General features: G+C 37.2%; 1 protein-coding gene across 1 annotated transcript; it reads left to right on the forward strand.

Annotated features, from left to right (window-relative positions):
* Positions 1 to 1708: 1708 nt before the first annotated feature.
* On the forward strand, positions 1709 to 22918 carry HMGCR (3-hydroxy-3-methylglutaryl-CoA reductase). Its single transcript, XM_070938816.1, has 20 exons — positions 1709 to 1790; positions 4715 to 4908; positions 5301 to 5412; positions 5855 to 5942; positions 6563 to 6647; positions 7152 to 7257; positions 8965 to 9071; positions 9965 to 10081; positions 10367 to 10518; positions 12265 to 12509; positions 12624 to 12793; positions 13582 to 13776; positions 14773 to 14931; positions 15235 to 15392; positions 15504 to 15609; positions 17302 to 17472; positions 19404 to 19544; positions 19634 to 19792; positions 20786 to 20940; positions 21052 to 22918. The coding sequence occupies exons 2-20, from the start codon at positions 4744 to 4746 to the stop codon at positions 21104 to 21106; spliced, it is 2646 nt and encodes an 881-aa protein (XP_070794917.1). The 5' UTR covers positions 1709 to 1790; positions 4715 to 4743; the 3' UTR covers positions 21107 to 22918.
* The last annotated feature ends 4087 nt before the right edge of the window (positions 22919 to 27005 follow it).

Below are 27005 nucleotides of genomic sequence, written 5' to 3' on the forward strand. Positions count from 1 at the left end.
CACACACCTTTGTTAATAGGCCAGAGGCAGAAACTTAATCCTTTGTCAAAGGACCATCATCTGCAACACAATAGGACCCATCTAGGACAGAAACTCACCACATGGCACCTGGGAAGTTTACATCAGCCAGCAAGGCTAGCTAAGACCCCCATCCCCTGGGAGTCTGACAACCAATCAGGATACTCTTTCTGGGCCCCAGAAAGTTCAAAGCCAGAGAGAAAAAGGACCCAGGACTCCCTGTATCTCACCCTTTTTCTGTTCAGGAACTCAAACCATGTGATCCTGTCCACCATTAAACCATCTTTCCAAGCAGTCTCCATGTTTCCAGTGTCTTTTTCCCCACTTGGAGCTGAACCCAGAAGGATATTTCTTCCTACACTATTTTATGGCCCAATGTTTTATGCAAATACACTGGCAAAGGCTTAATAACAATAAGAAACTTGGGGTATTCAGAGATTGTCTGAAAAGATCTGTTTTAAGTAACAAAGTTAAGGCATGCAGGTATTTTGGTAAGTAGTTCCAAACATGACATAAGGACCATCGGGCTTTGAGGGATCAAGAAATCTTTGCTAAAGAAGCGGGATGGACTGACGTGTAGGAAAAGGGGAGCAAAGAGCAAGGACAGAATTTTGAAAATAAACTCAAGGAGCTTGCCCCATCTGCCTATGGACAGAGTCGCTGTTGGTAAGATGTAATTGTTTCGCAGCATGTATTGGTCAGACATATGGAAGCATAAAACCAGAGAGAAGAATATAGTAGTAACCACAGAATAGAGTTGTTTCTGAGTGACAGGAACGATTCCAATTTTGCAGCTGTGGTCAAGCTGGCCATAAAGAGGAGAAAAACCAGGACCCAGTAGACAGGATCATGGTAATAATAATGCCAATCAATGCTAACTCGGTTAGATGTGCCAGATATTGGTCTACAGCCTTAGTGGCGGACATTCAGTCTATATCTAATCTACCTATAAACCTATAATATAATTTATATCTATCTCTCTAATTAAAAGCTGTTTTACAGGAAGAGCGAGGACTTCAGTTAACTAAGGGCATAAAGGCTCGGAGCCGTAGGGGAGGGTAGTAAAGCGATTTTGCGCTACAAATCGAAATTCGGAATCCTCTTGAGCCTTCTTCTCTCCCGCTGACCAGCGGAAAGCCAATTGGCCCTCGGAAGCCAACATGCAAATAAGCCAACGGAGGATGGACCACTGAGGAGGCTCGAGGAGATTTTGGCTGTGATTCATTGGTCACTGTTCCCGTGGCGAGATGGCGCGTGCCACCCTCCTGATCTGTCGAGCGCTCTGCCGCTTCCTCGACCGGTTGCTACAGTGACAGAAAGGGTGACGTATCCCTGGCTGGGCGCGGCGAACGCCAGCCATTGGCTGCACGATGGGCCGATGGCTTCAGCTCTGTGGAGAGCCGGGTGTCCTTGTGTGGCGGGGAGGGCGGCCGCTTCAGTCTGCGGCAAATAGGCGAGGAGGGAAGGAGGCCAGCGCTTTGCCAGCTTCGACTCAACATCCCGGCCGTTTTCTAAGAGTGAGGTACCGGTTTAGAGGGGTTGTCTTCGGCCTGGTTTATCTTGTAGCGCATTGGTTTGCGGGCGAGGTCACCATAATTTTGGGATGAGGAGAGCAATTCCAGTCAGGCGCGCTCCGGCCAGACTTGCGCGACTGGAGGGGACTTTCTAGGCTGGGTCGGTCAAAGAGCCTCTTTCTCTTCCTGCCTGAGGAAAGGCGTTCAGCTGCCTCGGCCCTCTTCGTTGAGCGAAGAGGGAGCCTCCGTGCAACGATGGTAGGATTAGGGAGGAACCGATGGCGACCCCTTTGGGTAGCCGGGCCGAGGGGGGGGGGGTGGGACGCCGTTCATTCATCGCTCGTGGCTCTGTGGGCGCCGCCGGTAGCTCTCAAACCCAGGGCCTGAGAGCTCTCCCTGGGGTGGCTCCACGACTCCCGACACGGTCGGAACCGTCTTGTCCCAGGTGGACGTTTCTCCCCCTGCGGTGCTCCCGCAGATCATCTCCGCCTTTGGAGAGAGATGCACACCGCGGCCTCCTTGAGCCTTGAGGCATCAAGAACTAGGATTGGTCGTAGATTTATATTCTCGGCCTGAAAAGAAACTGATTTATCAAGTCAAAATAGAAGAAAAGAGCATAACCGGAAATGCCAGTTAAATCGTGTGATGATCAGTGCTGGGCGGTTGGGGAAATAATGAACGTTAGACGGCAGGTTAAAAGGCGTGTGGGATCGTTTCAAAGCACCAACGTTGTTCATATATAGCAGGGGTCTCCAGCCTTGTCAACTTTAAGCCTGGCGGACTTCAACTTCCAGAATTCCCCAGCCAGCTTTGCTGGCTGGGGAATTCTGGGAGTTGAAGTCCGCCAGGCTTAAAGTTGACAAGGCTGGGGAATTCTGGGAGTTGAAGTCCGCCAGGCTTAAAGTTGACAAGGCTGGGGAATTCTGGGAGTTGAAGTCCGCCAGGCTTAAAGTTGACAAGGCTGGGGAATTCTGGGAGTTGAAGTCCGCCAGGCTTAAAGTTGACAAGGCTGGGGAATTCTGGGAGTTGAAGTCCGCCAGGCTTAAAGTTGACAAGGCTGGGGAATTCTGGGAGTTGAAGTCCGCCAGGCTTAAAGTTGACAAGGCTGGGGAATTCTGGGAGTTGAAGTCCGCCAGGCTTAAAGTTGACAAGGCTGGGGAATTCTGGGAGTTGAAGTCCGCCAGGCTTAAAGTTGACAAGGCTGGGGAATTCTGGGAGTTGAAGTCCGCCAGGCTTAAAGTTGACAAGGCTGGGGAATTCTGGGAGTTGAAGTCCGCCAGGCTTAAAGTTGACAAGGTTGGAGACCCCTGCTATATAGCAAAGATGCTTTATGGATGTGGCTGGATGTTACTGGTAGTATCAGCTGATAGTGGCTGATAGGAATGCTACTAAAGTAGCCATGCTGAAGTCTATCAGACGTTTTCTTTTTACCTCCCCTTTTTTAACGTCTAAAATATAATGGCTGTGAAGGTTTGTTAGGTTTTCTTAGAGCTGCATGACTGTATTGTGGAATGTCTCATTTGCAGCAAGTGGCCCACAGACCTTGGAAAATAAGGCCTGGTTATTGTTGGGATGGGAAGCCCCAAGGAATGCCAGAGCTGTAAGCTAGACTGAGAAAGTTAAAAAAAAAAACTTGAAAGAAAACAGTGGTAACTTACTTCCATATTGTTTCCAATAAAATGGCAAGGTTTGTGTCTATGTAGTTAACAGATGGTTAGCTCATCTTGGGGGTATTTTTAACCTTTTTCAGATTAGAATTACAGCCTAGCAGTGTAATTATGTAAATTAATAAAGCTAATAAATCCAATATAACCCTAACTCAGAACAAGTTAGTTTTAGTTCCAGTCCAAGGTTTGTTTGAGGCTAAACTAATCTCACCTCCATTTTTTTCAAACTACTTATTTGTTGGTTAATTGTTCCTTGTAATATTTACAATCAATCCATCCAGTTACAAGAGAAACACTTTTCTAGGTTTACAGCCTTTTTCACTCCATCCCCAAACCATATTTTTATTGTTATTGGCAGAAATATTGTAGGTAGAAAGTAAGTAAGCTACACCCTTCACTGCAGTATCTTGTAATGATACTAACTTCATTTGCAAATCTGACTTTTTTGTGTGGGAGAAGATACTGAATATTTTGCAGCATATGAAAGGCCCTAGAATAAATAATCAACTGAGGCTTCCTGGTTCATGCATTTATTCATTTGATTACAATAGTATAATTAAAGTCCCTGGTGCCACAGATTCACAATACATACAATAATTACATTTTCTTCCACTAGGAATAAGAATCTTTTACTCTGATTTTGTTAGTACTTGAATGTTGTTGGCCTATGCATTGTAGTATTTTTTTATTTTTTTATTTATTTTTATATGCCGCCCTTCTCCGGAGACTCAGGGCGGCTTACAATGTGTTAAGCAAATCAGTATGATTTGTGTGCTGCACATTTCATCTACAGGCGACTCTGGCTAGCTTACAAACGTATGCAGTATATCAAACATTGATGATGGTGTCCTGTGGGTTTCAATATTTTTATTACATGTACATATTGTGCATTTATGTTTAGTGTTATGGATAAAAAAGTTTACCTGCTATGCTGCCTCATATATTTTTGTAAGAAAACTATCCAGGTCCCTGGCAGTTCATACTTGGCAGTCTTTGCATGAATTCTGGTCTCCCAGATGTCACATAGACATAAAGCAAATTAGCAAACCAGAGAAGATCGAACATTTGAATTATTGGAGGCTTAATTTAACCTGACAGGATCTGGGGTAGTAAACTATCTGTGTGATGATGTTGCAAATAGAGTTAGATGTATGATACCAAATTCAAGCAGGCAAGACAAGGTAGTATTCCTTTTAACAGAAACTCTCTGGTTCTAAGGTTAAAAATTGTGTATGAAACATAAAATATGATTCAAGTTCTAGTTACCAGTGATTCAGATGTACTACCAATCAATTGTAAGGGGCAGGTGGATTCCATTAGATTTAACTGAAAGTTGTATAGAGTTTATGAAGAACTGAACTGGAATATAGGCTGTAGTCATTTTTGTTCTTGCTGCCTGTTATCATATTGCATTTAATATTGGTCAGTTATCAGCCAAATTTGAGTGGAGCTTAAATTTATATTTTTACCTATATAATTGATATAACTAATAAAAAATTTTTTATTTGGATTTAGTCCTAGATTGCGTGCAAATACTTTTGAAAATGCTGTCAGGACTCTTCCGAATGCATGGCCTTTTTGTGGCCTCTCACCCATGGGAAGTTATTGTGGGAACTGTAACTCTTACCATCTGTATGATGTCTATGAAGATGTTCACTGGCAATGATAAGATCTGTGGCTGGAATTATGAATGCCCTAAATTTGAAGAGGTAAAGACTTAAAAGTTATTTTAAAAATTACTTTATTTTAATTGTCACAGTTGAAGCAAATCAGATTTGAATTAAATTTAAAATTGGGAGATCTCAGGACTATAGACAAGATTGGGAAGTCAATGAAATATCTAAGATAGTGTCCATGTGACTGATTGAAGTCAAGCTTGAATTAAGAGAATCTTTAATATTAGCAGTTGATTAAAAGTAATATAACTAATTTTTGGAAATGTGTGCCTATAAATAGGTTACCATTTTAATAAAATTATAAGAATGTTCATTTTTCTGAAATGTTGTTACGTATGGGAAACATTGATAAAATATTTAACAGATTTTAAAAATGTAGTGTTCTTTTTCATTCTGAGAGCAAACAAAATGTTTTCCTTTCACAGGATGTTTTGAGCAGTGATATCATAATATTGACAATCACACGATGTATTGCAATCCTTTACATATACTTCCAGTTTCAAAATTTGAAGCAACTTGGCTCAAAATATATTTTGGGTAAGATACTTTTATTTTTAAGATGGTAATCAGAACAAAACTGTAGACTAGCAATTCTAATTTGTCCATTGCTCAGAACTGTAGTAGTTAAAAATGATCCTGTAGAAGATGACTGTCCTCCCTGAATTGTACTGATATAATTATATATATATGACCTGCTATAATCAGTCATCTGCAAATGATAGAAGAATGTTATGGACAAATTTCAAGGGCTGGTATCACTGTTTGGTAAATTGAAGAAAAATAGTACAGTAATAAAATACTCTGCATATTAAAATATTTCAGGATAAATGTATAGCAGTATATATAAACAAAACAGTGTAACGGTCGTGATAGTATCTTATGTGGATAAACTTGCATCAGAGTAAAGATTTGGATTAATGTATTTAAATAAGTACTGCTCTGTATACTGCCTATTACATAGATTATATATCTTTTGCAGGTATTGCTGGGCTGTTCACAATCTTCTCGAGCTTTGTCTTCAGTACAGTGGTGATTCATTTCCTTGATAAAGAATTGACAGGCTTGAAGTATGTATTATTAATTATATGTATGCAAATTTGCTTCAATTTAACAAGAGCTGCCTAATTCTGAAACTTGGCCTCAGAGTAATTTTATTTCAGATCATAAAAAGATAATTTCATGTGTAAAGCTATACCTAATTGACTCATGCAATGGTTCTAATATGACTCCTCCCATTTATGAAATAACATAATTTGAAGGAGATAAGATACAAAGTCGTGTTATTTCTTCACTTTAAATGGTCAAAAGTTAAACCCACAAAATCCTATTGTAAGCTATGCACAAATTCAAATTCAGTGAATACTGAAAGCAGTGTTTCCATTTTTCCAAATAAATAGGAGGTTCCCTTGGTGGTCCCTGTGTTTCATTTTGTTGTTGTTTAAACTATAATTTATGCTTTTTATTTTTGCTATTTGGCCTTGCTTGTGACTTCAGTTTCCCATTACTACCCTAAATAAAGCAAAGAAATATTGAACAAATGTATTCCGTAAAAAAATCTCTGAAGGTTAGTTTGTTTTGCAATAAATTATATAGCCATCTTATTGAAGTATTTATCAAGATGTATGTCTTCAGTTTTTATATGTTTATGTAATATGTAACTTGACAATATGCTTTTTACACCTTTCAGTGAAGCACTGCCATTCTTCTTGCTTCTGATTGACCTCTCCAGAGCTAGTGCATTAGCTAAATTTGCACTCAGTTCCAACTCGCAGGTCAGCCAAATTCTCAGCTTCATTGAGAAAAGTATTTATAATATCTTATACTGTAATACTTAGAACCCTTTAAAATTTAAAGTAAAAATAAAATTCCTATATAACTTCCTAGATTAATTTGAGTATATTTTGTTTAAGAAATGGTTTAATGTTTAAGAGATTTATGACTTCTATAAAAGAAGCTCACTTGAGATACTACCTTGATATTTAGGAAAATATAAACAAGGTGTAGATTCATCTCAGTATGGCTGCTAAATAGAGTGGTATACAAATAGTAATCTAAGAAAATGCTAGTTTTGCTTATGAGTTCAATTTTGTTTACAATTTTAGCATGATAAATAGATTGTAATAATATTGCAGATTGTATAATGATGGTGAGAGTAAGGTGCACAAGAAAAAAATGCAAAAATTACCTACTTAATTTTGCACAAACTGGTTTTGATTTGCCCATTGCTTTATAGCTCAGACTATAGCTGAGTTACACTTTTAATGTATTACATGTAGGATGAAGTAAGAGAGAATATTTCGCGTGGAATGGCAATCCTTGGCCCTACATTTACACTTGATGCCCTTGTTGAGTGTCTTGTTATTGGTGTTGGCACAATGTCTGGTAAGCTGAGAATTTTTAGGAATGCAGAATTTTAATTTTTAAGGTTAAAAATATTTGCCCAGTAAATCTATATTCAGTTGTATTTTTCCCCACTGGAGACATTATGTTCAGTAAATCAGACCATAGTTTGGACAAGGCGCATTCCTCTCTGGGTTCCATAAGATTTTTTTTTTTTTTCAGAAAGAGTATTAAAATTCTATTCCTGTCTTATATAGAGAATGAAGAAGTTAACTTTTTGCGCTCTCTTGTCATATCAATGGCATACAGTTCTTTTTTCTTAGTACAGATAGTCCTTGACTTACGACCACAATTGAGCCTCAAGTTTCCATTGCTAAGCTAGACAGTTGTTATGACTGAGTTTTGCCCCATTTTACAACCTTTCTTTCCACAGCTATTAAGTGAATCAGTGCAGTTGTTAAGTTAGTAACACTATTATTAAGTGAATCTGGCTTCCCCATTGACTTTGCTTGTCAGAAGATCACAATATGTGATCACATGATCCTGGGACACTGCAACTGTCACAAATACATGCCAGTTGCCGACTGTCTGAATTTTGATCACATGACCACAAGGATGCTGTAATGGTCGTAAATGTGAAAAATGGTCATAAGTCACTTTTTCCACTGCCATTGTAACATTGAACAGTCACTAAATGAAAGGCAAGGACTACCTGTATTTTGCCGTTACTAAACAAATTCCTGGCTTTCTATAATAGTTCACACAATCACAAAGAAAACAATTAAAATCTTAAGGAGAACCATTTAACATAGCTCTGAGTTCTGTAGTTCTATAAATAAATAAAAGTGTAACAGTGACATAATTGATGCTCTATTACATACATGGTTATTTACTGAAGTATGCACGGTAATGTTGAATGAATCAGAATTTAATTAGCAGATAATGTTGAAAGTATTCATTCAACTTAGAAAATATTTCTTTTATAATTAATTTGAATATGCTTTGAAAGCTTTGTTTAAATGTAACTGTACCTACATAATAAAGCTTACGTTAATTTTTCATGGAATACAGATTTTATGAAAAATGAAAAAGAGCCAAATCTTCTTGCCTTTGCTTGCTTTTTTGAGGCAAGTCATCAATTGCAATTCTGAGTTTATGAGTTGCAGCATCTTTTCTTGGATTCTGCAGTTTTTATCTGACTGGAAGGGCCCTTTTCTATCTTTATTTTACTATAAATTACATATAACTGTTCTGAGGTTCCCCAATTTTGAACCAGCTTTGATAGTGTTGGGGATTGGTCGGTGATACAGAAAAGCAAGTTCTATAACCAGAAGCCTGATAAAAGTTTGAAGTTCTCATATTATAATTGGCTTCTGAAAACCTGCTTTTCCTTTCCCCATAATAGCTGTTAAGCTTGTAAATACAGGTAGCAGAGCATTTTCTGTAATGGCCCTCTCTGATCTTTTAAATGATATACTTTTTTGTTCCCTAAACTAATAGAGCACCAAATAATATGATGTGATTATTGATGTTCAGTAAGTATTGTGATAGTGAAGATGAGCTATTCTTTGTTTCCTGTAGGTAAATAAATAATGGCAAGATTAAATCTTGGTTGGTTCTGTTTTTTTATTATATGATTACATTGTAGATCAAGTTGTTGTATTATGTTCATATTGGTGCAGCTTTCCAGATAATGTTTTTCATGGTAACATGAATCTGATTTTAATTGTTTAATGGTCTCTTTAACAGGAGTAAGACAGCTTGAAATCATGTGTTGTTTTGGCTGTATGTCTGTTCTCGCCAACTATTTTGTCTTCATGACCTTCTTTCCTGCCTGTGTGTCATTGGTATTAGAGGTAAGAGAGCAGTAGCAGTATAATAATCTTTTGAACATATCTAAATTACTGTGGTTCAAGACAAATGAAACACTGCAGTTTGGAATGGACTGATAATACAAATCTATTGAGTCTCAGAGATACTGTAATATACCTTTAATATGAGAATAAGAAAACTCATTATTAATATATTAATATATATGGGCATTTATAAATTTAGTTGGCATTATTATTATAATTTTATATTGCAGTTGTTAGATTACTTATATTTATAATATAGTTTATATTGAGAAAATTACATGCTTCAGGGCAAAATTGAAACCAACAATATATAAATTCTGCTTGAGCTTTCTATTACTAGTTCATTTTTTAAAGTAACATATATCTAATATTCAGAATGCAAACTATTGATAGTAGTTAAAGTTAAAGTTCTCTGATTATCTTATAGATTAGTAAAAAGGAAAATGTCAGTTCCTTCAGGGATACAATTAAAAAAAAACATGACACAGAAAAGGAGGAGGATGGAAAACTCAACAACCAGTTTTTCATGTTTCAAAATTCTTAAATTGAACATGGATTGCTCATAATTCTGACGTTCTTACCTAGTTCTGCTCACAAGTTGTAGTGCTGCTATGAGTTATTAAATTATTAATCTTATACAATGGTGCCTATGACTTTGGTTGCTTTTTTCCTCTCTATTAATATGTGAGGAGGATACTTCTGTTTCTGAATTTATATGATCGTATAGCTTTTGTAGTATTTCATATTCATAAAACAGTTGTACAAAATATTAATATATAAATTGACATTCAGTGTAATGTTATGCAACTACTGAAATAGTGGTATGAAAACTCCTTCTTTATGGAAGACATAAATCGAAAATGTACTGGATAACCTTTTCCGTTCTTCCTCAGCTTTCACGGGAGAGTCGTGAAGGCCATCCAATATGGCAGCTTAGTCACTTTGCACGTGTTCTGGAAGAAGAAGAAAACAAACCAAATCCTGTAACACAGAGGGTCAAAATGATTATGGTTAGTGTTTGCTTTCTTATACCCTATAATTGTGAGATAAATTGAATATTTTAAATCCTTTGAAGAAGTTGAATTTTGACGATATATATTCAAAGTTAAAAGCAAACAAAAGAATTTGTAGGTTACCTTTTAATAAGTAAAACTTTTATAGGAATAATAATTATATCCAATGCAAGTATTCTGCAATTATTTTAATGATAGATTTAATACTTAAGTACTGATCACTGATTGAGTCACACTCCTAGTTGAACTGACCAGTTTAACCACTCAATTTTTAAATTTAAGTCTCTAGGTTTGGTTCTTGTTCATGCTCACAGTCGCTGGATAGCAGAACCCTCTGCTCAGAACAGCACAACCGAAATATCTATGGGCCTGGATGAAAATGCTCCAAAGCGAATAGAGCCTAATGTTTCTTTGTGGCAATTTTATCTTTCTAGGTATGTTTAATCATAACATTTTTATCATTATTCAGTAGCATCTGTCAGTAAATTTGGATTATTTCAACTAAATTATACTGTACAAATTACCAAATCACCAGTGTATCTAATATCTTAGATAAATAAAATTTCATTCTCTTTCTTGTATAGTTGAACTGAGATTAATAAAATAGCATACACAAGGTTGCTTAACAATTATCCTGGAGTATTTTATATCTGATTAGCATAGTTGTGATTAACACTGGCATTTGATTCCCCATGGTAAGATTTCTTGTGAAAGAACTGACAGAATGTGTTATGTGAGAAGCAATGTGAATCTTTAATCTATTAGCCGTATCCTAAATGTGATGATAACAATAGGGTATTATATCTTTCCCAGGCCAGTATGAATAATAATTCTCAGTTCTAATTGGCCAAATGACTGATACCAGGATTGAAAGATCATTGATTTGCAAAGTTCTTCCTTCACTTATGGAACTTCTCCTTCTCTAGCCCACAGAGGAATTCCTTTGTCCATGGGGAACTATCATTTTTCTATGGAGAGGACAAGTCTTGAGGAGAAAAACTATTCTGGCAAGGCAGGATTTTAGGGAAAGGTTCCTTTAAGAGTCTCAAGAACCAATAGATATGCATCAAGAGTGTGGAATAGTTTCTGATTTATTTTTATTCTACTTACATATATGCTGATTAGATGGCTTTAGCCATTCACTGTGGCAATATGGTAATATTCCACATAGCCTTATAACTGTTCGAGAATAATAACATTGGGTAATATAGTTCCTCCCATGTTAATGATACTGACAGAGTAAAAAGTTCTGAATGATAACTGCATTGTTTCCTCTATAACATAACAAATAATTACTGAAGTATAAAACTGAGTCTTCCTTCTAGTAGTGGCTTCTGTAATTTAGGTATTAACTGGTTCTGTATGACCTCTTAATTTACCAGAATTGCAATAGTCCACTAATATGTCTACAATTAGGAGAAAGAGCTTAAAATAGTTAATCTTTAATTAATCCAAACTAAGTAATTTTGAGAATGTAATCAATAATGGTAGAAATCTTCTGGGAGGAAAATGATTAATTATATTGCAGGTAATCCTCTCTTACCACGTTTATAATTGGGACTAGCAACTCTATTGCTAAGGGACACAGTCACTACGTGAAACGTCATGTGACTGATTCTGACATCACTTCCCATTGTTAAGGGAATTGCCATGGGTTAAAAGAGACATCGTGTGATAGTGACTTGAAATTTTATTGCTCGATTCTCCCCTTGACTTTGCTTATTGGACGGCAGTTGCAAAACATCCGAGTGTCACTCATGTGACTGGGGACACTACAATGGTTGTAAATGCCAGGTCTGGTCATAAATTTACTTTTTTAGCACCATTGTAACTTTGAGTGGTCACTAAACAGGACAGTTGTTAAGTGATAGCCAGCTGTTGTTTCACTTATGTGCATAATGCTTTGCAAGAACAAGAACTCAGAACATCTTTCTATACATCATTATTAAGAACACTACATAGACTTGTTCATGAAGTTGCTAAGAGGTGAATTTGACAGAGGTTTTACTTGAAAGGAGGCAAGATGTGTCAAGGCAGTTCCAGATATAAAAATAACCAAATTACAATAATTGTCATTCAATAATTTCTGTAGGAATTCCACCAATTAACATGTGTTAGGAAATCATGGCAGGGTAGGGGATAGATAAATATTTAAAGATGTTTTATTTCATTCTTTTTAGAATGGCCAGTATGGACATTGAACAAACAATTACACTTGGCTTAGCTCTTTTACTTGCTGTCAAGTACATCTTTTTTGAACAAACAGAGATGGAATCCACACTTTCATTGAAGAACCCAATAATATCTCCAATAATGATTCAGAAAAAGGTTCCTGAAAATTGCTGCAGAAAACAGTCTATTCCTTTAAAAAATAATCCCAATTTAAGAAAAACAGGAGATAGTCAAGTTGCCAAAGATGGAAAAGGTAATGTTTTGCTGATACGCTTGTTTGTTTGCTTTGTTTAAAAAAAGTTTATATTGAAACCTTTTGATGAATTTTTGATAAATTCCTCAGATTTCAATGTTGACTTTTATGCAGATGAGACTGTAAAGCTTCTCCAATCAGAATCACCTGCGAAGGCCATATTTGTGGTTGGTGATAGGTCTGCTGAAGCATCCCTCATCAATAATAGAAGAGAGTCTGGAATAGAATTGCCTAAAGAGATGCGGCCACTTGAAGAATGTCTTTGTATACTTCAGAATGCCAAGGTAAAAAAAAAAAAAAAAAAGCAAACCAAGACAAATAAAGTAGTTTATTACAGGGTGGATTTGATTTAAATCGAGTTGATTTAAATCACAATTTAAATCATGATTTAAATCACAATTTAAATCATGATTTAAATCTCTAGTAAAAGGCTTGATTTAAATCAACTCGATTTAAATCATATTCTTTAAAGAGCAACTGTCCTCTCTGCTACTCCTTTGACCCACTGTTGACTCACCGATAGTCCCAGTGTTGCAGAATATACAGCCTCATGCTACATAACTAGGCTCCATTTCATGCTGAATAAACTAAATTATTTATGTATCTTAAATAGAAAACTATCTTATGATAGATTTTTACCCCAAAAGTTTTTTATTAAAATAAATTCGATAAAAATCAAAAAAATCCAATTTTTTTGATTTTTTAAAAAAAAATCATTGATTTTTATCCACCCTGGTTTATTAATATATTGATGCAAAGAATAGGCTTTTAGATGATGGAAACTTCTTTCTTTTGTATCTTATATTGTTTTACAGTTAACCTTAACCTAGAATAACATATAGCTTTTTTCCAATCAAAACAGAAGAACATTTAGTAAGATGTACACGTGTGATAAAGCATTTTATTTATGAACAGTATTCAGTCATTTTGACATGGTATTCAATTGTCACACCTTCTCTTTTATAGCTTTCAAAACACCACACCCTGTATTCCTTTATTTTATGTAATTGCTTCAGGCAAAGTGGAAGAATGGTAAATGTTACATCACAATCAAATATTTTTCTTTCCTCAGATGGGTGCTAAATTCCTCTCTGATTCAGAAGTCATTAGTTTAGTCAATGCAAAGCACATTCCTGCTTATAAACTGGAAGCTTTGATGGAAACTCAGGAACGTGGTGTATCCATTCGTAGGCAAATGTTATCTCAGAAGCTTCCTGAGCCTTCATCTTTACAGTATCTTCCTTACAAGAATTATAATTATTCTTTGGTGAGTAGAAAGATAGGCAAATATGTCTTACATAAATTGAAAAAGAGATAAAAATATTCAGTATTGTAAACCTTTTCATCTGAAGTTGCACTTAGCTTGATTGTTGGCAGATGAGGGTTTGCAGTTGAACAGAAAGCTAGTTAGTTAATATTGAACATTTTACAGTATGTTTTGCCAGCAATGCTAATGCCATTTCAAGTTTATTGTTGCTTCAGTGGTCCTTGCAAACATAAATGAATACTTCTCTTTTGAGTGTTTCTTTTACGATAACGGTAGTGTATTTCACCTCTTGGTCTCAATTTGTATCTAGGCCATGCTATGAGATTTAAGAAAAATTGACACAGAAACATTTAAAGGATATTTTGCTGAACTCTATCTAAATCTGAGAGACAATTGCACCGTGCCTATAACTTTTGACACGTAAAGGTTGTCTAAATAGATGCAGGTATAAAATGGCCCATTTGTTGAATTGATGATCGTATTTATTTCTTCTACATGCACTAGTTATTCTAAATGCCAAACACCTATTCCTGTCATATATTTAATATTTCCTAATACAGATAGTCCTCAACTTACAACAGTTCGCTTAGTGACCGTTCAAAGTTAACAGCACTGAAAAAAGTGACTTATGACCATTTTCACACTTATGACCATTGCACCGTCCCCATGGTCATGTGATTTACATTTGGATACTTGACAACTGACTCACATATATGACTGTTGCAGTGTCCAGGGGTCATGTGATCACCTTTTGCCACCTTCTGACAAGCAGAGTCAATGGTGAAACCAGATTCACTTAACAACTCTGTGACTAATTTAACAACCGCAGTGATTCACTTAACAAATGTTGCAAGAAAAGTTATAAAATGGGGCAAAACTCACTTAACAAATTGCTCACTTACTGTAGCAAAATAAATATTGAGGTCAATTGTGGTGGTAAGTTGAGAAATGCCTGTATAGCAAACTAAGTTTTAATATTTAGTTGACTTTTTTAAGGTGATGGGTGCTTGCTGTGAAAATGTGATTGGGTACATGCCAATTCCTGTGGGTGTGGCTGGCCCGCTTCTTTTGGACAAGAAAGAGTTTCAAGTTCCAATGGCAACAACTGAAGGATGCCTGGTGGCAAGCACAAACAGAGGATGCAGAGCAATATGTGTAAGTAAAGATGATGTAAGCAGGGCTAATAAGGTTCTATTTAGTGCTGTTCCAGTGGGTGGAATCCGGCTTTCCTTGTCCATGGGCATCTCCATACAGAATGTGTTCCAGGGGTGTGGGAGAACTTGAAGTGAAGAGAGTTCAATGGCCATGAGAAGTGGAAAGGAGAGGAAGTTTTATTCTGTGAGACAGAATCTAGTAGCACAATACTGAATGTAACCATGTGTAACTCTAAAAAGTGTTTTTGTTCGTGATCAGATGCATCTGTTAGTGACTCATCCTGCTCTCATTTTTATATCTCAGCTTGGTGGAGGTGCTAGTAGCCGTATTCTTGCAGATGGAATGACACGAGGACCTGTAGTAAGACTACCTACAGCATGCCATTCTGCAGAAGTGAAGGCATGGCTTGAAACACCAGAAGGATTTAAGATAATAAAAGATGTATTTGATAGCACTAGCAGGTTAGCATTTTATATAATTTGGAAGAGGGGGGAAATTGCATTTATATAACAATCTGAAAAAAGTGCATCAAAAAGAAGATGAGACATGCCAATCAAATATCTTCTCTATAGATTTGCTCGTTTGCAACGGCTTCACATTGCTTTGGCTGGGCGCAACCTTTATATTCGATTCCAATCTAAGACGGGTGATGCAATGGGTATGAACATGATTTCAAAAGTAAGTTCTAGCTTTTAATGAATGCATTTAAGTAAATTTTGCTTTGAGAATATTGTAATTGTAATACTGTAATTTGAGCCAGTGATGTAGTGTAGTGGTTAAGGTATTGGCCAAGAAACCAGGAGATTATGAGTTTCGGTTCTGCCTTAAGCATGAAAGCTGTCTCACTCTCAGCCCAATCTACCTCACTGAGTTATTGTGGAAAAAACAGTAGGAGGAAAAGTATTGGATATGTTTGCCACTTTGAGTTATTTGTAAAAATGATAAAGGCAGGATACAAATCAAATAAATAAATCATTGTACAAGTAACCTGACATAAAAAAGGTAATTATTTAGAATGCTCTTTCCCTGTCTCCTTCTGTGTACTATTCCAGAAAGAAAATATTACAATGAAATTTCAATGTAACAGATTCCTATTTAGCATATTCTAGATACAATTCTTCCAAAGTAACAAATTGACTGCATCCAAAAGAGTCCAGATGGAGCATTTAAAATAATGTGAGATGTATTTTATTCCATGGTGTTCTCATAAAACTAATTAAAAAAATTATTAAGAAGCTATTCTTACAACATCCATTTCCTGTGGTAAGTGGGTTGCCTATATTGCACAAATCTTATCCTTATCAGATTCAGTGACTGGGTTCATATATTGGTGGAGCTTGTTATTTGGGAAACATTCCAACACAAATGTAACCTTGGGAATACTATAGAGCAGTGTGTGTGTCTCTGCCAGTTCCTTACTTGTTGACATGTACCTAATGTTGAACTATGCCAAAAAATCACAGAAACACAAAATTGATTCCTAAAAATGACATAATACAGATATATATCAACCGTGGATATGTGAATGCAAATAATGAATTTTTAATAATGAAATCCACCTGCACAGGTAGTACTTGCTTATCAATGGTAATTGGGAACAGGAACTCTGAACCGGTCATAAGGCCCAATGTCGCGTGGCAACTTAACCGTGGCAGTTCCAACAGGCCCAGTCATTGTTAGGCAAATCCTGCATGGTTGCAAAGTTTACCATTTGCTTACTTCCCCCTAGACCAGAGATCTTCAAACTTGGCAACTTTAAGACTTGTGGACTTCAACTCCCAGAATTCTCCAGCCAGCTAAGTCCACAAGTCTTAAAGTTGCCAAGTTTGGGACCCCTGCCCTAGACTGTGTTTATTAGAAGCTGGCAATGAACGTCACAAATGGTGATTACATAACCACGAGATGCTGTGATACCATTGTAATTGCAAGCTGGTTACAAGCACCTTTAGCTGAGAAAGCTTCTTTCTGGACTCAGTTTAGGATGGGACTGAGCTGTTTCCTATAATGTTTTGCTTCCTATCCAAAGAGTAGGTAGCCTTCCACATAAAACTCACTCTAATCAACCCCTTGCTGCTAGTAGTGAGCACCATGAATTCTATCCACAATGAGACAAAACTTACCCAAGAACCTTGATCATCAGCAGCCACTGATGAGAGTGTCTCCCACACCACTCCACTTCACTAACAGCAGTGAAAATGTTACTTCCTTGTCTTTGATGCTACATAATGCCAAGTTACATGAAGTGTTGAAGTTACAGTTTCCACTGCTTATATTTAATTAAGTTCCTTCATGAAGAAGTCAGCCAGTACTAAATTGACGGTCTAACATTTTTGTTTCTCTGTCTCTTTTTCTCTAAATCCTTCCAAACAGGGTACTGAGAAAGCACTTACAAGGCTGCAAGAAGAATTTCCTGACCTCCACATTGTAGCTATTAGTGGTAACTACTGTACAGATAAAAAATCAGCTGCCATAAATTGGATAGAAGGGAGAGGGAAATCTGTGGTCTGTGAAGCAATTATTCCACAAAAAGTTGTTAAAGAAGTGAGTCACATTGTTTTAGTGAAATGTGAAAATTATTATATTGAATTATTTTCAGTTCATCCTTGACTTATCTATATCCTCCCCAATTCCAAAGCCTTATATATTTGTATACATACATGCATTCATATATGCATGCATGCATACACACACACACACACACACACACACACACACACACACACACACACACACTTATTTGTATGCTGGCCTGAAGATTTTGGGCAACTAACAATTAAGTTCTGCTTAAAATAAAAAGCACCCCTTTCAAAAACAATAAATAAGCCTATCCAAAATATAAACAATGTTATCAACCTTAAAAGGATAAAAATATACAAAATCAGGCCTTTGCCAGATTCCAACCTTCTTTCAGAACATATTGTCCTTCTGCAGTAGGTGCTCTTCTGAAATCCAGAAAGGAAGGATTGGGGAGGGAATTCCAAAGTATGAGAGCAACAATAGAAACTGCCTACTTCTGCAATCTTGTGTAGACAGAACCCAGAGAGAGTTGATCTTGTTTGAAGTTACTAAACAGGCAGATTAAGAGAAAATGGTCCCTAACATAACCTGGTTTGGAGCCACATAAAGCCTTAAAGATGATAAACAACACTCTGAATTGCAACTGGAAACTATCTGTTGAGAAAGCAGGAGCTGTGCCCCCCAAATTGTAAACCACCTCTGAATGGGAAAGTGCATCTCCACTCAGAATCAAAGATAGTGTTTTTCTATATTAATTTGGTCCACAAACACAGAATCGTTTTTTGTTGGGGGGATTTGTTCTGAATGTTCCCATCCTATCCAGTGTTCGATGGCACTTCTACCATATTACCTATTGGTCCAGACCTGATATGAACATCAGTGTATTAATGATATTAGACCAGGGGTTTCAAACTTGATTTCATTGAGGGCCACATCAGAGTTGTGTTTGAGCTCGGGGGGGTGAGTGTGGGCATGGCCAGCTTGACGTCACTTATGTTGGGGGCACCTGTGGTGGCCTTAGCACTCTGCCAGCCAAAACGGACTCCCGGGCTCTGTTTTCGGCTGCCATGGCCTCCTGCAACCCTCTGCCAGGGAAAATGGAGCCCGGGAGGGCCGTGTGCAGCCCTCTAGCTCCATTTTTGCTGGTAGAAGCACCATGGGCCAGTCCATCACTGTTTCCACGGTAGCCCCATGGGCCAGATCTAAGTACCCCGTGGGCCAGATCCGTCCCACAGGCCTTGAGTTTGACACCCCTGCATTAGACTGTGGATGACTGATGTACCTCATTGTTTCATGTAGGTGTCAAATAGAAAGTGGGATGCCACAAAGTAGACGTTTCTACCCTGTTTCCCCAAAAATAAGACCTTGCATGTTTTTACGCGTGTGCCTAATATAAACCCTGCCCCACACCAAAATAAGCCCTACTTATGAGCCTATGCAGCTAGCTGCTCGTCTACTCTGTCTGGTTGTTTGTGGTGCCGCAGCCGCGAGGTGAAGCAAATATTGGGGCACGGGTGGCTTGGCTGCATGGGCCCTGCGGTAAACTGGTGTGGGGTGCTTGGGGCAGCTCCAATTTCCTGCCTTGCAGCAGCACTGACACACTCCACAGCCTCCTGCCCCGCCACGAGCAAGCAGAAATGAGTCTCCCGAAAATAAGCCCTAGTGCTTATTTTGGGGCCCAAAAGAAAATTAGACCCAGTCTTATTTTCGCGGAAACCCGGGTAGGAAGACCTTTCCTTCCACCATCACAAACTGGAATAATCCTCTCGGGAAGGAGGAGAACCACTATAAAATGTTGCCTCCTACTCTAGTTCTATAGAGATGATCCAAAATAGTACAATGGTTGATAATGTCTAGATTCCCGAGTGTAGGTACTAAGAACTGCATTTGAAAAGATTTTCTTTCTGAACATAGACTTCCTCCTTGACCAGAGTTTTGATGGATTTTTTTTCTAGATACTGAAGTCAACCACAGAAGCTATGATTGAAGTTAATGTCAACAAGAACTTGGTTGGCTCTGCCATGGCTGGCTGTGTAGGTGGCTATAATGCTCATGCAGCTAACATTGTCACCGCCATGTACATAGCGTGTGGACAGGTATATCCCTTCACTTAACAGTGTGATGAATTACGTATTTAAAAACCTTTAAATGCTAACATAACCCCTCAATTTTGCATTGATTTCAGGATGCAGCCCAGAATATCACCAGCTCAAACTGTATTACATTAATGGAATCTACTGGGCCTACCAACGAAGATCTTTATATCAGTTGCACAATGCCCTCAATAGAAATTGGTACTGTGGGTGGAGGAACCAACCTGTTACCCCAGCAAGCTTGTTTGCAGGTATGAAAACTGGAGGTTGAACTATAGCTTTCTATTTTGGGAAGGGAATCATTTTTATGGAAATCAGCAGAGGATTGTGATCAGTGATTGATAGAACCAGCAATCAAAATAAGAATTCTCTGACCAGGAGTGTAATTTGACCTCAAGAAAGTATTTCAGTGCCTTATACTTTTATAAGCCTTATACTTTTACTCTACCTAGCACTGAACCATATGTAAGTACAGACGGTCCTCTATTAAATGACGACTCTTTCAGCAACTCTTGAACGAGTGGTGGTTTCTACCGATCCTTCAGCAGCCCTTCAATTATGTGATTGCAATCTGGGTGCTTGATAACTGGCTTGCTCTTACAATGGTTGCAGCATCCTGTAGTCATGTGATTACCATTTGTGAGCTTCCCTTCTGGCTTCCTACAAGCAGAATCAACAGGGAAGCTGCCAGGGAACGTCACAGGCTAATTAGCTATGTCTCTCTCTCCCCCCCCCATCCGCTCACCTTCTCTGACGACTCACACGCCCTCTCCCCACTTTCCCCAACCTGGCAACAGCTATCCTGAGTCTCTCCACACTTGTGTCACATCTCCCCCATGACTCAGGTACCCTCTCTAACCTGAAGCTACGTTCCTGCCTTCCAGCCTGCTTGTGAGCCACGTGAGACTTGCAACTTTCTGCCAACTTCCCCACAGACTTTGGTTGTTGAAAGCTGGTAGGAAGTTGCAAGGAGATGCTTGCTTGACAACCCATGATCCTTACTGAAATATGGCACCCAGGACTATAGGGAATAGCATTGCTAAGTGATGTGGTCACAGGTCGTCACATTTTATGATCTCATCAAATAGAAATTCTGATCCCAATGGCCATCATAAGCTGAGGACTACCTGTACTTACTTCTTGAAAGACCTTGAGCTTGTTACTGTATAAAGTGCCAGGGACAGAGTGATTTTAAGTTGAACATATTCCAACTTGATTATTGTTTGTATTCCTTTTTAATACAGATGCTGGGAGTGCAAGGAGCAAGTGCAGATAACCCCGGAGAAAATGCCCGTCAGCTTGCTAAAATTGTATGCGCGACAGTAATGGCAGGAGAACTGTCTCTATTGGCTGCCTTAGCTGAAGGGCACTTGGTTAAAAGCCACATGATCCACAATAGGTAAGAAAGAAAGAGCCACAATCTCATGGTCTTATCTTATTGCCCAACTCCCAATAAAATATACTGTAAAATTTTTGCAATTCTGAATTGGTGTACCTTTTGTTTTGGAAGGTCAAAAATAAATCTGCAAGATCTTCAAGGAACAGGTTCCAAAAAAGCTGTTTGAACACTGACAGAAGCTTGAAGCAACTGTGGCACATTGAAAAATGAAGAGAAATGACAGATCTGTGAACTTCCAACGGAAGATAAATATTCAAACAGTGAATTGTTGGAAAGAATCTTAGGAGAATCATTCAGTGTGTAGTTTGCATCCAGTTTCCTGATTCCTTTTTCCTTTGTCTGCCATAAATGGATGCTTATCTATGGAAAATATTGCAGATGGGTTTTATTTTTTTACATGGGCTCTAGTTTGTTTTGAGTCATGCATTTTACAAAATGGGCTCCAAGTAGTCTACGCAAGCTTTCTAAGAGTGTCAGACTGTTATTTTTTGGAGTTACAATATTCTCATTTGGCATACTAAGAGGAAATACAAGTTACATAAATTTTCTGTTTTGTTTCTTTTTTTTTTTTGACCAATCTGTATGGTTACTTTGCAATGTTCATCATTTTGAGGCTAACTTGGTATGTTGTGCGTATAAATCTGTACAAGCCGTTGGAGTAGAACAAGTTACTGTTCCTCCAGGGAAGAAAATAGCCAAGATCATTCCTCCACAACGTCAGATAACAAAGGAGACCCTAAGAATGGCTTTTGGCGTTTTGATTGCAGTTACCCACATCTAAGTGGGCACTGAATTAAATCAGTTAAGCCACCTTTATATTTAGAACTCACTTTTGGAGTACTTCCGTTTATATTACTCAATATCACAGTTTTGAATATTAGTTTCCATGCTTTTTACAGCAAACAGGCCTTCCTGCAAAGCAGGTGTACCTAGTAGAGGCCATATTTCCAGATTTAAAATCATCACGTTACAAATCTCAGGTGTTTTAGTCAGATCGATGGTCTTGCATCAGCTGACAGCAAGAGGCACGGTCTCCTGGGCATAGCCTGTAGAACTAAGTGGTAGTTGGTCAACAGCACTGACGTTGCTTGATCATTATCATTATTGGTTAATTTCAGTGGCTCTTCTAAGTGGGAGAATATCCCAGGGAATCGCATACTTGGTAACCTTTAATTAGGATAGTTTAATGGAAATGATTTTTAGCAAGCAAGTAAAACATGTTTACACTAGTTCTCAATCACCATTTGACTTCCTTGCAGAAATAGGTGTGTTGTGAAATGAAAGTTAATCATTGATACCAGTACTGATATTTTTATTTAAATATTTCCGTTCCTGATAAAACTTTAATTTATTTTTGGGCAAGTTCCAGATTTTATGTTTATTTGTTTAAGAACTACTAACTCCGTGGCTTATGAAAATGATGGAAGACAGGTTATAATGCAGCAAAGGTAACTGACTCAATTAACTAAATCACAGTGCTATGAAGGAGAAACAACCAGAAGAGGAAGAGCAAGGGTACCGATGCATTTCTCAGCTGTTGCTGGATGTGATGAAGACTCTTTTCCACACTAGCTGCAATGACTGAAGGGTTCAATTCTAAAACTTCTCATTTTGTGCAAACTCAGTATAAACAACTCCTTTCGGGGTTTACTATCTAACATCTAATTTGTATTAGGATCACAATTCTAATGCAACTCAACACCTATTACTTGCTTGGTATGTGCCGTGGCTACTTGTAAATAGCATTATGAATGTCCATCTCCCTACAGTATTGTCCAGTTAACTTTTTTTTCTTATTTATGCAAAGTTTGAACTTACTGTTTTATTACTGGACTAGCAATAAATGGTTTATTCAGTGTCAGTTTTGGTGAATGTAACTGATACTTTGTCCTTCAAAAAGAAAACATTTTGTACTATTATAAAATTGTGTATATTTGGTACACATCTTTTTCAGTTTCAGTAAAACAGTGCAAAAGCAGCTTCAATTTGTCTTATTTTTAATGCATAATGATCATCTACCACTTTTTTCCAGATTTTAAATCACTAACCAACTATAATGTAGTATAATTAATGGTACGAACCAAACACCATTAAGGTTTGAATCAGTATTGTGCAAAGTTACAAAACCAGGATAGGTATGATGTGTGTCCAGCGATACCTGTGTACTTGAATTGCTTTCCTATTTGTTTTCTATTAAAAAGGTATTTAATCCAATTCTTAAGAATGCTGCAGCAGCATTGTATATTTAGGTACAGCAATATACAGTGGAATATCTGTTAATCTTTAGGCAGAAGATTAACAGATATTCCACTGGAGCCAAAAGATGTAAATATATCTTGGCCCATCTCTCCAGTTCCATGGAACAGACTGAGAAACATGGTAGATCTGAATTACTTGGAAGGCAATGTATGTACTTTTCAGGATCTCTCCCTAGGAGCAAATGGAAGAAGCAGACTGCATGTTTTCAAGCCTTAACACCAAGTTATATGCCATTTTAGTCTAGTGGTTAAGGCATCTGGCTATAAATCAGGAGATTGTGAGTTCTAGTCCCACCTTAGGGCAGGAACACCGGCTGGGTAGCTTTGGGCTAGGTCATTGTATCTCACCTGAATCTAATCGAATCTACCCTTCAAGAATGGTATTGTGGAGAAAATAGGAAGAAAGAGGGTTGTGTTTGTTCACTGCTCTGAGTTATTTATAAAAATGAAGGCAGTTTATAATAAATGCTACAAAAATATTTGTAGACAGATCACTTATTTCCTTTATATGGTCATTTCACTATTTCTCAGCTACTCTTCAAACACTGTTCCTCTACCTATTAGATTTCTTTTATTTCCATAAGGAAGTTGAGTTAATTAACCAAGATCTTCATGAGTTGCATTCTGACATTCCTCGTAAACTATTAGATGAAATCATTTATATCATAAACAAATCTTGCTTTCACGTGCAAAAATGGGAAGTGAAGGGAATACAAATGCAAAACCCAAGCCAATCTATAACTTTAAGATTCTATGGGGTGTTTTTTTTTTTTTTTTTGGCAATCCAAGTATCACAAATATCACATAGTTGTTTCATATTTCAACTAGGTTCAATACCGAACCAAGGAACTTATGCATATTTTCTGTTGCTGTTAAATTACATCATACAATCTTAAAATTATTTTGGATTGCTGGTTTCAAAAAATAACGGCTAAAAGGCAATTACATATTTTTTAAAAATAAGATTGGCAATTCTTAATAGAATTGTGAGCAAACAATAGATTGACCAGTATAATGCACTTGGTTTAGTGGGTTTGATACTGTATTATCTAATATAATCTAACATGAACAATATAATTTATAACTGCCAGGTCTGTCTAGGTGATGAAAATATAAATAAAATATTTGAACACTCTCCACAATTTCAGTAATATTAAAACCTGGATCAGCCAATAGCATTGATTGCATTACATTTAAGACATGCAACCACCACATAAAGCAACAAAAAGTTACAATCTCTTGTCCGGGTAACGTACCCAGATGCAAGAAAAAATTAATAATGGCAATTCCTAATCTTAATCTTTATGTGGTCCATTATATCATCTCTGAAAATTTATGGAGACTATCGCATTAGCCAGGAGGTATCAATTTATTTACCTGTAGGTATTAAGGTGAACATGATTCATTAAATAGATGTGTGGGAAAACAAAATGCCAAAAATGTCAATCAGAAAAATATTGGTGTTTCCATGTACACACTAGCAACATTTTGGCAACAAAGAATGCCAAAACATTCAGTTTGTCTACTTAAACACAATGTATTGCAATGTATATATTGGACTACCAACTACCAATATCAGCTCTAATAATTTTCAAAGTGGGATAAAAAGTAACATCACCTTTCTAACTAGTCTAAACAGAGTTATATTTTAATATAACAGGAAAATCTTTAAATGAGCTCATTTATTTGAAATTACTTTTCCCCATAATTACCATTATTCACTACTCATTTTTGCCAATAATGGATAACTATCTTCAAATGATTGTAAAAGAAATCTACTTTTCTCTTCATCTAGGTCCTGATAATCTTGTCTACCTTTTTATCTGATGCAAACAGTGGTATTCTTTCAATTTTGGGGAAAGGCCTACATTGTAAAAGCAGTGTAGCACTGTAATGCCAAATCTTCACTGTAAAATGAGAAGACGGTGAAATCCAACTTTACAATTGCCTCTTAAGTGGTTCATGAAGTATGAGGTCCAATGCAATCCTGTAGCAAAATTTCCTTCTTGTGCTTTCAAACTCTGGTTAATTATTTCAGACATTAGTGCAGTACCTTGATAATGGTGCCATGTTCAAGGAAATCCATGTGAATAACAATATCTGCATTCCCCAAAAATATAATGAGTTTTCCAGCCAAAGCCTGATGTTCAATGGATTAATACTTCATTTTTCAATGTCACTGTGATGAACCCCCATTTTGTCAGCTGTCATAACGCTGCAAAGAAATTCTTCACCATTACAGACAAATTTCAACTTTCATCCCTGGTATCAGTATATAAAAAAGTCATCTTGCATAAACTTTCCACTACTAAAGAACATCAGTGATGTAACCCACAAATTCCTGTAAAATTCCAGACTTGGCAACAATTCCCTTTTGAACAATTTCAGATCTGCTAACTGTCCTTAATCAGTTCATCAAACAGTCCCCATGTAAAAGTCATTGATTGTTGTCACAGATTGCCCACTTCATTCTTGATCATATAAAATAGCTGTTCCCAGAGTTTATCTTGTTTACAATTTTTGGCCCAGCAATGCATAGTACCCATGTCAACACATAAGCAACCTATATTCGGTGGTGAATTTCAATTGGAGGCTTCTATCAGCAGTCAATAATTCAATTACGTATTGCAGAATAGAACTAGAACAGAACAAGCAATAAACAATTGCTGGGAGTTGGGTAGCATATAAATTCAATCAAATAGATAATCAATTATCTGTTCACATTGGTATGAAGTCACAGCTGCCAGTCAGTGTTGGCTTTCATGCATATTATTTTGTTCACTCAGTAAATTAGGACCTAGATGAAATGAATGATAACATTCATTACCAAAGAGATGTAAAAATTCAAGACAATCTGAAAGAAGGCACATACTTTTCCAGGGCAAATCTGACCTATCGTTTCTCTTATTTTATAATAGAAATAGAAAACCTCCAATATTATTAAAGTATAAATCTCAATACTGTCCATATTAACTGAAACTGCTAAAAGCTTTATTTCAAGAATATCTAAAAGCTTGCCAATTCCTTATTCTGTATACAACTATGCCAATGCTTATTTTCACTTCTGATACATTTTTAAATTTGTAAATAATTTATTTATTTATTTATTTATTTATTGAATTTCTATACCGCCCTTCTCCGGAAGGACTCAGGACGGTGAACAGATTAAGATTTCATATACATATATATATTTTTTTATAAAAAGTAAATAATAAATTGAGTCAATTGTAATACGATACAACTGAGGAGCAGTGGTGAAATCCAATTTTTTTTACTACACAATTTTTTTGCTGTTAAATTACATCATATAATCTTAAAATTATTTTGGATTGCTGGTTTCAAAAAATAACGACTAAAAGGCAATTACATATTTTTAAAAAATAAGATTGGCAATTCTTAATAGAATTGTGAGCAAACAATAGATTGACCAGTATAATGCACTTGGTTTAGTGGGTGTAGGTGTGGCTTGGTTTAGTGGGAGTGGGTGTGGCTTGGTGGGCGTGGCAGGAGAAGGATACTGCAAAATCTCCATTCCCACCCCACTCCAGGCGAAGGATACTATAAAATCTCCATTCCCACCCCACTCCAGGGGAAGGGTACTGCAAAATCCCCATTCCCTCCCCACTCCTGGGGGAAGGATATTGCAAAATCTCCATTCCCATCCACTCTGGGGCCAGCCAGAGGTGGTATTTCCGAGTTCTCCAAACTACTCAAAATTTCCGCTACCGGTTCTCTGAAGTGCTCAAAATTTCCACTACCGGTTCTCCAGAACCTCTCAGAACCTGCTGGATTTCACCCCTGCTGAGG

Source organism: Pituophis catenifer, unplaced genomic scaffold (genome assembly GCF_029215685.1).
Source record: "Pituophis catenifer annectens isolate HBS135680 unplaced genomic scaffold, rPitCat1.0.hap2 SCAF_2, whole genome shotgun sequence".
In the NCBI taxonomy this organism is placed as follows: Eukaryota; Metazoa; Chordata; class Lepidosauria; order Squamata; family Colubridae; genus Pituophis; species Pituophis catenifer.